The 14,144-nt window shown below is 46.4% G+C and overlaps 1 protein-coding gene across 1 annotated transcript in view; it reads right to left on the bottom strand.

Annotated features, from left to right (window-relative positions):
• Window positions 1-13,995, bottom strand: part of COTL1 (coactosin like F-actin binding protein 1) — a 32,815-nt gene extending 18,820 nt beyond the window's left edge. Inside the window, exons 1-2 of the mRNA XM_054049203.1 lie at window positions 13,569-13,995; window positions 13,116-13,198 (exon numbers count right to left, since the gene is read on the bottom strand). Coding sequence (XP_053905178.1) covers window positions 13,116-13,198; window positions 13,569-13,645 — 160 coding nt within the window. The 5' untranslated portion in view covers window positions 13,646-13,995. The remainder of the gene's footprint in view (window positions 1-13,115; window positions 13,199-13,568) is intronic.
• Window positions 13,996-14,144: the final 149 nt, after the last annotated feature.

Below are 14,144 nucleotides of genomic sequence, written 5' to 3'. Positions count from 1 at the left end.
TTGGGCTAATCTACAAAGGCGCTGCCCTGCTGAGAGTAATCCAAAGTCCGAGACCTGTGGATGTTCCAGTTAAGTGTCTGATCTACATGACCTGCAGACAGATCACTCCCTGCTGCTGAAAAACCCTCAGGAGGGGTTTGTTAGTCTCTAAGGTGCCACAAGTACTCCTGTTCTTTTTACAGGAGGGGAAGAACTTCAAAGGGGTCTCATAGAAACACCTTTGTTTCCTCCGCTCCTGCACTTGGCCATGGCAAAGAATCACAGAAAGAGACACTTCTCCCCCACGATATGGAACAAGGCACTTTTTCTGGAATAAGGAAAACAAGGTTTTCAACCCCAAGGTTTCAAAAATGAACAGTCAGGCCACCCAAAAATCATGACTGGGTTAAAAATCCATGTGATTTATAAACAGTAAATTGAGTCCATTTTTACCTTCTCATTTGAGAGCCTTTAGGCGTCAGGTGGCTGCAGAGAAAAGCTGGAGAACGAAGACTAGAAGCTTAATTTTCTTTATTAATTACAGCCGCAACTCTCACAATTCCGGATGCTGGGGCTTTGAGAAGACACCATGTGTACTGCAAGACTAATGGGCGGGGCGGGGGGGAGGAGGAAATCACAAGAAAAAAAATGGACACACTCTCTCTGCTTCCCTGGAGAGCTTCTAGAACCTTCCCTAACTCCTGATTGAAAGGATTGGTATGCACGTTGTCTCTGCCCAAGGGGAAGAGGTTTGCAGCCTGAAAGAATGGGCACAACCTGCCGATGTATGGGGAAGTGGACACCGATGTATGGGGAAGTGGACACCAAGCGTGTGGGTCCATCCTGGAATCTTTAGAGCGGCTTGCTCTCCTCTCCACAGCAACATGTCGTACTGCTCAGGCATAAACCCCGGTATTGGCACAACAGGGCCATCGAGGTGTTGTGTTTAGCTGTATTAGCTATCCCTAGGAGTTCCTGATGGAGGTCCACTGAGTCAGGCTGCTCTTCCCCCCCCCGCCTCCAGCTAGCTTCCCTCCACCACCATCTGTGACTCACTCAATGCACATGGCCACTAAGAAGGGTGGCCAGCAGCAGAGGCATTTCTGCACCCACTTCCAGGATGAGCCCTCTTTCATTCCCCTCCACCGACAGAAGAGAACAGAGCATCAGGCCCTTAGATTTTAAGATCACCATAATCCTTGTTTCAGGGCCTGGCTTCTGCTCTGTTAGGCCAAAACTAAGGTTATTTATTTAGTGACCATCTGCGTATAAGCATCACGTCTCTGGAGTCTGAGATTCTGCGTTCCTTCTCTGCAGGGTGATTCACCAACCCAAGCTGTTGGGTGCATTTGCAATCACAGGCACACACATAGTACCACCCCCTTCCAGTCTTTTCTTGTGAGCACACAAATACTCAAACCTACATCAGCCCTGTTCTTCCAGAGAAGCAGAGCAGATGGACAGTCAAGCAAGTACAGAATACACCTAATCACAGCTGCTTCATCAGTTTAATAGGTCACTTGGTGTCCTTTTAGTGCAACAAGAGGACACAGGAAAGAACCATGAATCAGAGCACTTGCTTTTTGGAAAAGGAGTCTGTTTCACCTGGTCCTACTTAAGTTTACTGTAACCAATTCCGCATGTTTTATTGCTATGCTGTCCCAACTACCATGTGAGACATCCAGGATGCCAAGTGGGAAGTCGAATGTTAATTCACACCACATCATCTAGATCCATAATAAAATTTTCCCGTATACCATATATATTGCTCTAGGGCATCACCAAGGAGCCTTATAGAAACATAAAAGGCTCTGTACCATTTGCCCTACCCCTGCTCCACAGAAAATAAGTGCCAAAGCAAGAAGCCTTTGAAAGCCAACAAATGTCACGTAATGCCTCTGGGTATCTCTACACAGCAACTGAACACCCGTGGCTGGCGCACATCAGCTGCTGCGGGCTCAGACGGGACCCTCCCCCGTCCGTCCCAGGGTTCGAGAGCCCAGACTCCAATCCTAGCCTGGACGTCCACACCGCAATTTTACAGCCCCGCAGTGCGAGCCGGCTGACCCAAGCCAGCCGTGGGTGTTTAATTGCTGTGTAGACATACTCATTGTATTTAAGAAGTGCAAAGGTTAGACATAGAAGAAAAAGCTGGTATAATTGCCAACAAGAGAAGCAGATCTTTCTGGCAGAGTTCAGAGTGTGCAGTCAGAATCCCGGAGCAGAACTGGTTGAGTTTCACAAATAGTCCTGAAGCATGTTCACAGTGACAAATGGTCAGTGAAACAGGATCCAAGCTTAAGTTCTTGTATATTCATGGATTTCCTCTTCCAGAGTTAGCTAGTGCTATCCTGCCAAATCATTTCTCTGCATTAGAGCAAACAAAAAGAAAGTAGTACTTCACACAATGCAGTCAACCTGTGGAACTCATTGTCAGGGGATGTTGTGAAGGCCAAAAGTGTAACTGGGTTCAAAAAGAATTAGATAAATCCATGGGTGATAATCATCCATGGCTATTAGCAAGATGGTCAGGGACACAGCCCCATGCCCCAGGTGTCCCTAAACCTCCAGTTGACAGAAGCTGGGACTGGACGACAGGGGATGGATCACTTGAAATTGCACTGGTCTGTTCATTCCCTCTGAAGCATATGGCACTGGCCACTGTCAGGAGACGGGATACTGGGCTAGATGGACCATTGCTCTGATGCAATATGGCTGTTCTTATGTAGAATTAGTCAGAGCCTTAGTTAACGCTGGTTCCTCTCCCCCTCCCCAACTGAAAAAACCCAAGACACTTTAAATTTCCTCCTCCCCCCTCCAAGAACCATTTAAATTGGCTTTAGAAGATGGACGTTGATGTCTGCAGTGTTTTTTAAACAGAGATGGCACATTCCCTCTGAAAGAGGGACTCTTGCCCTGCTTCCATGCAGCCATCTTTCTAACCACTAACCCTTGAATATCAGTACAGCCTGAAGCAAATAAAAGCATTATTCATAGACTTGGACCTAGCACAGACAATGGCTACGGTTGGGAAGATTTCACAAGCTCCAACCAGAGCGCATTAGGGTTACTAGGTCTACCTTACAGTTGTACATGCCAAGGGTGGGGTAGACGCTATGTAAATAATGAAGTAATAATGCAACGAACACCTCAACAATAAGGTCACTTAAGTAAGGAATGAACTTGGGAGAAGGAGATTATCAGTAGATAGAGTTTCTCCCCCTCCCCCACCCTGAGTGATTTCCTTGATGACAGGATCTATTCTGATCCACCCAAGTATTTTAATACAATTGACACAAAAAAAAGTTTCCCCTCCAGACTACAAAGCTGCAACATTTCACACTGACTAGAATCAAGAAAGGTATATTAACTGCAAAAAGCCTTATAACAACATTAGTCCCATTGCTGTAACAAACTGGCAAAACCAATCATATTCTTAGATAAGGTCACCACTCCTAGCTTTACTCACCCAGCATTACTGTACCTAGGGACTGCAAGGAAAAAAGTCTGATAGAAGGCTTTGTCCTTACATACCATGTGTTATGAATACTGTGGCCCTACAGAGCTAGTTATAGAGAAAACGTGGCAGATTTCCTCAAAAGTGTCCTGGTTCTGATTGCTTTCCATCTGGCTTTATTCATATTTTACTTGGAAAACATTGGCTTACTTAATCCTCAAAGAAAGAGGCATATGTGGAGAAAGTCAACATTTTTCATTACGTGTTCAATTGAATCTTGGATGAACAGATTCCTTTTCCTATACTTTTTGTAGCAACCATACCATCTTGTTACATTTTACCAGGACATCACAATGTGAGTATACTACCGTAGTTGCACAAAGTAAAAAGGGCGAGGAGAGAGTTTAAAAAGGAACTAAAACTGCTCTTAGCTCTGAGGAATTTTTCTTCTAAATGCTCTGAGGAAATCTACTCCACTTTTATAGCTAATTAAAACAACCTTTAAATAAACATCCAAGGACGTATCTTTAACATCCTGTTAACGGATATGGCCACGTATGATATTAATGAGAACTGGACAACTCAAGTTTTGCTCTTCAGGCTGTGAATATTATAGGCAAGATCCTCAGATGGTGTGAATTGTTGAGCTACAGCAGGGATTGGCAACCTTTGGCACGCGGGAAGTGGCACGGGCCGAAGGATGTGCTGGCCGCCACTTTCCGCCACCCCCATTGGCCTGGAGCGGCAAACTGCGGCCAGTGGGAGCCGCGAGCGGCCGAACCTGCAGACGCAACAGGTAAACAAACCGGCCCGGCCCACCAGGGTGCTTACCCTGGCGGACCGCGTGCCAAAGGTTGCCAATCCCTGAGCTACAGCTATTACAGAGGTAGAACTTCAGTGGTTGTGTGTTTTCCACAAAGCCTACCACTGACAACATTTTGGGCCACCAAAGATTTTCCCCCTCTATTCCAAACAGGAAGCAAGAATTGTAGCTCCTGCCCTCTTAAATGATACTCAATCTATGTACATATTTTGACTTGTGATTAATTTGCTGAGGGTAAAAAATAAATAAATCAACCAACACAAAACTAGGAAAAGCTCACCACTTTTCCTACCATAGCAACCCAACTACACTGGGAGAAAATAAAATGAAGCTCCCAAACATGACAATATGTAGGATGTTAATTCCAGTTATATACCACTTTTATGGGATGCAGCTCTTTGCATGCATAACAAGACACATCTGCAAATGTTTTAGAAAGCTTTGGGGGAAGAATTATGTGTGTATAACCCTAAGTAATAGTATGGCTGTCTTCTAATGAAACCAAAGGGAATTTAGTTCACATGGTGCCAATTTCGAGTACTCTTACAGCTAGATACCGGTTTTAGTCCCAAAGAACATTGGTTGCATATGAACACTAGCATTAAACTGCAGACTCAAAAGTCGCCTTCTCATGGCCTTGGAGGCCCATTTTTTGCCAGATGCCTGGTCAGTGTTAACCGATATCTACTGCCTGTCATGGGTAAGCTGTAAGAAATGAGCCACATGGTAAAGATCTTGGGCCCTCTAGTTGTTTTATGTCAGAGCACTGGGTTTCCTGCTAACAGGACGCACACTCTGTCCCCTCTTGACCCTCCCTGATGCAAGCTAGAATGTTAAGCTAAGGTTAACCAACAGGAAGGAAGACTGCTCAGGCTGACATTTTAAAATTTTATTATAAGGAAACTCTCAGAACTGGGGCTGTCTCATGACTGTGTAGGAGACACTGGGGAAGGAAGGGACATGGGCCCAGTTTGGCAGGGGGAAAAGCCCAGCATCTGCTTTCTCTTTTAAAGACCTGGCTCTGGTGGCAATTCTTCACTCCTTAAACCTCAGTACGCAGACACCAATGCTCTGAGTCCCCTGGGATGAGATGCTCCTAGAACAGCCATCCCCATCATCTCACTGGTGAGGGCCCAGCCCCTGTGCAGCACTCAGTCCCTGGTAACGCTTAGGCCTTTGGAACCTTATCAAAAGCCCATTGAAGTCAACAGGTCTTTCCATTTACTTCAATGGGCTTTGGCTCAGGTCCTATAATCTTCTTTAAAAGAAAGACTGATGTTTAGCATCATGATTATATATACAAGACAAAACGTAACCATGTCCAATAATCCATTCTAATGTCCAGCCAACACGTATCCCAGGGATCGACAACCTTCGGCACGTGGCCCGCCAGGGTAAGCCCCCTGGTTGGCCGGGCCAGTTTGTTTACTTGCCGCGTCTGCAGGTTCGGTGGATCATGGCTCCCACTGGCCGCGGTTTGCTGCTCCAGGCCAATGGGGGTTGCGGGAAGCGGTGGCCAGCACGTCCCTCGGCCTGCGCCACTTCCCGCAGCCCCCATTGGCCTGGAGCCGCGAACCGTGGGAGCCGCGATCAGCTGAACCTGTGGACGCGGCAAGTAAACAAACCAGCCCGACCTGCCAGGGGGCTTACCCTGGCGGGCTGCATGCCAAAGGTTGCCCATCCCTGACGTATCCAGTGTGCTTAGGTCCAGGACATGAACTCATGAGACGGATGAGCCATCAACCACAGCAGAGTTCCTTTGCTCTCACCAGTCAGTGAAGAAAGGGCTAAGTACCTGTCTCACCAAAGTCAATACCAAAATACTCACAAGCCTCAGTGTGGTTCAGAGAGAAGAAGACCAAAGTCCTCATGACTTGTTAACAGATGGGTTGTCAGGAGCATGAGCTAGAGTCCAGCAGTATCATAACTAACTGCTTTGTTTCTTAAAATTATTACATGCCTGACTGAGGGCACATCTCCAGATACATTTTCATGGAAGTGATGCCTGGCAGCCTCCCAAAGTCAAAGAAGTTTCAAATTCCTGCAAGATGGTGAACAGTGGACTCTTCCCCCTCCCCAACCTCTACACAAAATCCATATGCAGCTCCATCATTAGCATCTTGAGTTGATACATCCCATTGAAACAAATATTGGGGTTGATTTTCTGTTGCATTAAAGGGTTGAGGCACCTTTAAGGGATATAAATGACCTTGGGGAATACCCCCACCAGCCACAGTGGCCCTCTATTGGCTTCTCTCCTAGTGTAAGGGCAGGAGCGGCGCCAGGGTTTTTGGCACCCTCGGCGGGGGTCCTTCCGCGCTCCCGGTCTTCGGGGCACTTTGGCGGCAGGTCCCGGAGCAAGTGAAGGACCCGCCGCAGAATTGCCGCTGAAGACCTGGAGCGCGGAAGGAACCCCCCACCACCGAATTGCCGCCGAGGGGGGCAAAATGTCGCCCCCCCAAATCCAGGTGCCCTAGGCGACCGCCTAGGTCGCCTAAATTGAAGCGCTGGCCCTGTGTAAGGGGAAGGATGGTCCAATGGTAGAGCATTAGCTTAGGACAGGGGAGACCTGGGTTTAATTCCCTGCTCCAGCAGGGACTTCCTGTGTAACCATGGCCAAGTCACTTAGTCTCTCTGGGCCTCAGTTCCCTATCTGGAAAAAGGGGATAACAATGTTTCCTTACCTCACAGAAGCATTGTGAGAACAAATACATTAGGGATTGTGAAACACTTGGAGATCTACTGATGTCTGTGTAGAAACAGGCTATTGTGATGATGAGGGACTGTAAGTGGACTCAGGACACTGTGCTATGGCTACCTTTTGAGCTATGGGAAGCAGAGAGTTTAAATTAGAGCAGTCCTGAGGCAGCTCTGATGCCAAGGATCAGACAGACCCCTGACAGGCTCCAGAATACAGTGAGCATAAAGGGGACTTAACCCCCTTCCTCACTGGTTCCTGTGTTCAACACTGGGATGGAGGAAGCAGACAAAGTTCCAGATGGCCATAGGGAAGTGGTTGTCAAACAGATGCCGCTTTAACTGATCCTCCAAGGAGCTTTTCACAGCAGTGGCGGGGGAGGAGGCGGGAGCAAGGTGGCTTTGCAGCCAGGAATGCACAGTCAATGTGAAATTCCCAAAAAATAATTACCATAAAGGACGGATCATCAATTTTCACAGGTTTGCCCTTCAAATATATGTTAAAGGGGAAAGCAGGCAAAGGAAGGACTCAGACAAGCACGAGAAAGAATCAACAATATCCTGTAAAGTCCAAAATTACAGAGGTATTTTGGTGCCTAAAGATGCAAATCGACACCTAATGGGATTTATAAAAAGCACCTAAGTGAGTTAGGCACCTTAGCTAAGTCTCCCCAGGTACCTATCTATATCTTTAGGCACCAAAACGCCTCTATAAATCTGGGCCTAAGTTTTTAGCTACTAAATTCTATTACTTACTGATTGCACCTTTATATGAGGAGCATTGCACTACGCACTATCTTAAGAGCTAGTTCCATTCTCCCCTCCCCCCCCCCCCCCCACACACACAAACACACACACTGCTGATGCTAACCAGAAATGCTTTATGCCGTATCTATTCCATACCAAGAGTTTTAATTCCTCCTAATGTTGACTGCACAGTACCGACACATGAATAGCTCTTCCATCTCATGCTGTCAAGACAGGTATTTATCAGTACTGGGACTTTCCTAACAGCAACCTAGTTACTTCTTTTGTCATGGTTGTAAACATTTGGTTCTCAATGGGGTGGAGGAACTTCTAAAGCTCCACCCCAATAAACTGCAGCGTAGCCATACATTTTTTATTTTTTTTTTTGCAAATATGGACTGTTCCACTCTGTTCCTTTAATAATATTGGGGAGAGCAAAATAAGTCCAGCTATTAGTTAGTCTGGCATCACTGACATTTACAAAACCTTAACTGTGTATTTCTGACTGGGATTATTTTAAGTCCAGGATCCCAGGTAAGGTCACTCCACTCTTCTCAGCCATGCATTCAACAACCCCAATTATTAGGGCTTGAAATAAAAACAGATCTTCCCACCCTGTTGTAAAAAAACAAGCAAACCTTCAAACCCTTCTCTATCTTTCTGGCTCCGAATCCAACAACTCAGCTTTTTGTCTAAAAGGGTATTGATGGCATGAAGTGTTTAATGCCAAATTCATGCCACGGCTGGATCCATGCCACCGGCACAGGCACAAGGGAGGGCGATCTCTGGAAAATGAAGGAGATCAAAAGCCTGGAATGAAATCCTTGTTTAATGGAGAGGAAGCCCGTGAGATATTAGCGAACCCAGTTAAGCAGCCCTGCTCAAAGGAAATGACATGCGCAGTAACAGTTTTTTCCAATGTGAGTGTCAGTTTCCCACCCAGTTTTCCTCTTCCTATTTAAAAATGTCACCCATGTAGTTTCAGTGGCCCAGAATAACAGGGAAGGGGTAAAATGGCGGGTTTACTGCGTATTTCACTGCTATGCTTTTCTGCAGATAACCCCGTGGTTGGGATAAGGCTCAGGAGCAAGTCCTATGTGCAGGGCCATCTAAGGCAAAGCTCTGGTGTAGAATGGACTTGCACATGCACAATATACAGAGGAACAAATCCTCACAAGATACATTGGGTGCAGCAGGGCTCAAACCAGGGCTGGCTCCAGGCACCAGCCTGGCAAGCAGGTGCTTGGGGCGGCTGCTCCGGAGAGGGGCGGCACGTCCAGCTATTCGGCGGACGGTCCCTCACTCCCACTCGGAGCTAAGGACCTCCCGCCAAACTGCCGCCGCAGATCGCGATCGCGGCTTTTTTTTTGGCTTCTTGGGGCGGCCAAAACCCTGGAGCCGGCCCTGGCTCAAACTGTGATCCATGGGATTTATACAGTCCCAATTACCATCACACTTGAACACCGAACAGTGTTTAATATATTTATTAAATGGTAGTCCAGAGTGTCTACAGAGAGCTGGCTGGTCACATGGTATCTTTGCCAGCTGCTAATGTAACCCACACACCTCCTGGGTGTGGTGCTCTGTCCCATCGAGTGGCACAGCCTTAGCTAACAGGCAGTTACTGGCTTTTAGCTCATGCGGTAAAGACCCCAAGTTTGATCCCGCCTGCCAACAGAGGTGTTACAAGTGGGGGCTTGTCTGGGATTTCAACTGGGAAGACTCTGAAGCTCAGGACGTGCTTCCTCAGCTAGGGGAAATATGTAACCCACACACCTTCTGGGTGTGGTGTTCTGTCCCATTTAGTGGCACTCAGTCCGCTTATAGAGAGAGATAAAATGGGTCTGCGAACAGCCAGTTGACTTTTAGCTCATGCAGTAGAGGCTCACGCATTAATAAACTCCAGAAGTCCCTGGTTCGATCCTGCACGCCAGCGACCGGGGTCTGTCAGCGTTACACTAAGTCACATTAAAAGAAGCCAAATATACACTACATCATTTCCTGATTTTCCCCATGGAGGCTATTGCTGTAGTTGCTGCAGAGACATTCTGGGAACACCAGTGGTATTTGGAATGGAGATGTCTAAAAGAGATTGTCTGTCTCAATTCAGGGGCAGGCAACACTACTGAGAACTCCTCGCACAATGCAGGAAGTGCAAAAAGCAAGCAACCCTATAAGGACGTGAACAAAAGAACTTCCTGTATCTTTGAGCCAAGTGAATTAGCACCCACTGACTCCGCCTTCCCTACAATCTAATGCCCAGGAGGAAAGCAATATGCACACCACACCAAAGGTGCTTTTAATAAGAATGGCCATTAGAAAAAGCCGGAGACAGATGCTTTCTGTTTGAGAGCATATTGTAACAGATGGCCTGGTAAGCAGAGCAGAGCGAATTTGCACTGAGGTACCTCAGCCTACACCTGGTGAGCTGAGGTTTTGTATTCCAGCTCCCACTTGTATCTTCAACCACCGAATCATAGGAGGCTCTACAAAAGGCAGGCGGGGGGGGGGGGGGGGGAGAAGAGGGTCTTTCAAGTCTGTATTGTTCAGACAATAGGAATCCAAAACCAGGAAAGAAGTTTACTTTGAAACCAGTGGCATTTATTTAAATCCACATTTTTCCATTGAATTTTTGTTTCAACGGAAATTTTCCAACCAGCTCTACGGTGTACTAAGAGTGGTCACCTTTCCTCCAGATGGGAAGGGAAGCTCTGTCTTCACAGCTGGCACCAATCCCGTTTCCTGACTTATGTCTAGTGGTCGAGCTCAGGCTGGTTGCACAGATGGAGTCACTAAAACTAGCATATCTTCCTTCCCCAACTCATGTAACATCCGTTAGTTCGTGGGAGGAGGAAGTAGCTGTCTGACACTTGGCCGAGTCTGTATACCCGGTACCTCTTCACTTCCTATGGTTTATTAAAGCTTCAAGCACATGTGCTTCAGAGATATTTTACTGTCACGGGTTAATCTGCTCTTGCCTTCTTCTATTCAAGGCCTGCTGAGGGCCTGTCCAGCCGCTAGCATGGGCTAATGCTAGAGCACAGGTCTACCCTGGCCACACCTTTTATATGAAACCTCTCTTTTTAGTCTGAACTTCATAGATCTGGAAGATCCTTTTTGTCGGAGGAACTTCAGGGCTAGTGGGGTCAGCTCTGCACTGAGAAATTCACTCGGAGAAGAGGTGGGGTGAATTCTGCTTTGGTCTATGTCCCTTTTAGCGCCCTGATTGTAGCAAGGGTTTGATGCACAAAATTGCTGGCAAGAAACTGAAATTGGATTATGATCCCAAGAGCTCACGACTCCAGTGGCTACTGTTCAACAGCCTGCCCAGGACAAGTTCTGGGGGTCAGCTGCCTCTGACGAGCCTCCGAGCCTCCTCTCGCCAACTACCTGCTCAGGCTGCTTGTTACAGAGGGGATAACAGGTAAGGAAGAGATGACAGGTAAGAAGCACTCGTCAGGAAGAGGCACAGTCAGTATCTTCCCAGACAGAGCAGTTCGAGTCAAGCCAGACAAAACAAGAGATTTAAGCTTTAAAAATAAATGGCAGAGAAAATAAGTATGGAAGGGTTCCAGCCTGGGAAGCTGTTTGACTGCCTTAGTCACTGGCAGGGGAGAGAAATATGGAAGGCATTCAGCAACCTCCGCTAGTAATCGCCCTTGTTCAACCCAGAGCCCTGTGGCTGACCCTCTCTTAGGCAATGTGGGCCTGGATTTCAGAAGAGCTGAGTGCCCAGAAATACAACTGGTGTCAATGGGAGCTGCAGGAGCTCAGCGCCTGTGTTTGTTTTCCCCATCTGGACATGTGTCCTCCCTTCAAAAAGGATTTTCTGGCACCTCTCTTATGACAAATACGTTTCCTTTCTCTTAGAGCCTCTCCTTTGGACTGCTAACTCCTCCCACCCACCTTCTTATAAGGTCACAGAATGAGAGAAAGAGTTCTCTTCAGGGTACAGGAATTCAACTCTTCTGATAGGAGCTCCGTGTGAATTTAAGTTTCTCTGCAAAGTAAATGAGATCAGCTGGGGACTTTTGCTCTTTTCAGGAGTATCCAGGCAATCCTGACAGCATCCTCCAGCAATGGTTTGAATAGAGCAATTAAGGCATCTTGATTCAATGACTACACATATTTCTAGCCCCTGGGAGTTTAATATCTTTCCCTGCCAACAGCTACATGCTGATTAGAGTCCCAGTCCTCCCCCATTTAAGTTCATGGAAGTTTTGGCATTGAATTCAATGCGAGAGGATCCGACTCTTAGCTGGGTCCATGGCTGGGCCCTTTCTGGACAGAGAGGCCCCTTCACAGTGGTTATTAGCATTTTAGCAGGTCAGGGACTGTTACATTACTCCTTGAGGACTAGACCTCGTTCAGCTTCCGTGAGCCAGATAATTAATATTACAGGCAATTAAAAGTCATAGCTGGGATAGATGAACTAGAAAGGCTTTGCCAGAATTACAGACCAACATTTTGAAATGAATCCAGGCTAGTACTTGAACAATTAGCAATAAATACTTCAAGCCTGGCACATCACCATATGAATTAAATGACACATAGCCAACAGGAGCATGGGGGGAGGCGCGGACTACACGTACAATATCCCCATAGGGATAGTTTGAAAGTAACAAAGACAAGTTTTTGCAAAACACTTCATGTCTTAATGTCAGAAGCAGTTAACTATTTCTTGGCTATCCACCATTCCATTACCACCTTCCGTCAGCCCTTTAGCACTCTACTTCTGGGACACAGTTCAACCCACAGCTGCCGCATTTAAACCTTGAACTGCAACTGTTAGGTTTATGTAGTGTCACATAATTAATTTCTTTTTAACACTATATTTGTTCAAGCAAGTCTCCTATAGAATTTCCTCACTCTATTGGTTCTTGAGTTTTGTGATTTTAAATTAGTGTTGTTCTTACTGCATAGATTAGTGCTATTAAAAGAATTTATTGTAGGTTTCTATAAGGCAAATATTTCTTTTTTAATACTATGGTTATATTAGCCATAATAACTTAAATGGGTATTTTTCTCTCTTCAGTAAGAGATTTCACCCTTTACATTTTAGGGTTAAACAATAAGATCTGAGCTAATAAGATTTTCCTCCAGTTTAGAGGGAAACTGGAAGGGAATCAAAACTCTCATCCATTGTGCAAAAGAAAAAAAAAGGTTCACATATTTAAATTTGTGGGCGAAACAAAGGGATTATTAGATTAAAGAGTTTGACTGCTATGTGAGTGCATTGCATTGGGCTAATTATACTCTGTAGTAGTATGAAAATCCAATCAGACAGTAAACTTCTGAAACAAGGGCAGGGACACATTCCACTTTACACACATTTACTCCAATTCTTTTCTCTCTTTTATTAGGCAGCAAGCAGCAGTCTGCCATCTACCCAAACAATGAGACTGGCCTTACCTTTGCATTCCCTTGTAAACTCTTCATAGTCTGTTCCTTGGTCTCCGGGGACTATTGTAGAGCCATCATATTTAAAAGTCACCCTTTGGGAAGGGGAAAGGAGGTAAACAAGAAAATATTAATGCTTGAATGGGGACGATTCTTTAAGAACATTAAAACATTTGATAGACAATTTGAGACAGACTGTAGTAAATTAGTGGGATTCCTGCACTTTCAGATTACTAATACAACCCTAGTTGTGTATTGTATGTAGCTGGTCATTGTTAATAAGAGACAAGCAAATTCTGCCCAGTATTTTCAATTTACTAGCGAGCACATTGAAAATACCGGTTCAATCACTTACTGTACAAATCCGCATTCTTCAACTTGCCAGGGCTGAATCTCATTCCAGGCTGGACGAAGAGAAAGCTTGTGCCCGGAGGATAGGAAGAACATCAAGGCGCTGAAACTTACCAGGTAATATCCGTGCCATCATCCCTTACGAGGTTGTAGGCTTCTCTGCATGCCTCCTTGTCGATTTTAGTTGCCATTTGCTTGAGAACTGGAGTCAGGAGGGAGGATGGAATTTCAGATGAATGAAAGTGCTTGTGCGCCGCTCTCTCTCAAAACACCAAACCAATCGGCGGATTTGAAGCTTGTGGAAGGTCAGGGCTGGGAACTGTGCAGGCGTTTGTAAAGATCCCACAGCCGAGCTGCAGCGTGCGCACGGAAACGATGCTGTAGCTTTGTGCTTCGAATTCCTCCTGTAGCCGGTCCTGCCGTATTGCTCGGAGCCCCACTGAAGGATCAGGCCAAGCGGCTCTTAACCCCTTCACTGCCTCGCTACAGGAGCGGAGAGCTCTGCCTCATTGGGACTGCTGGTCCCAACTCAGGTGGTGGCAGGGGGAGCTTGCCTGCTCTGCTCACTGATTTCTGCCCATCCAAACAGAAAGCGGTGCAGGAACACCCCTCCGCTTTGCAACACAGTGGTGTTTCCTTACCACCCCCTTCCTCCCACGACTTTTTTTTTTCACCCCCCCCCCTCCCCAT

The sequence above is a fragment of the Malaclemys terrapin genome, chromosome 14 (genome assembly GCF_027887155.1).
Source record: "Malaclemys terrapin pileata isolate rMalTer1 chromosome 14, rMalTer1.hap1, whole genome shotgun sequence".
In the NCBI taxonomy this organism is placed as follows: domain Eukaryota; kingdom Metazoa; phylum Chordata; order Testudines; family Emydidae; genus Malaclemys; species Malaclemys terrapin.
Note: the sequence above shows the minus strand (reverse complement) of the source record. Positions and strands in the feature narration are given on the sequence as shown.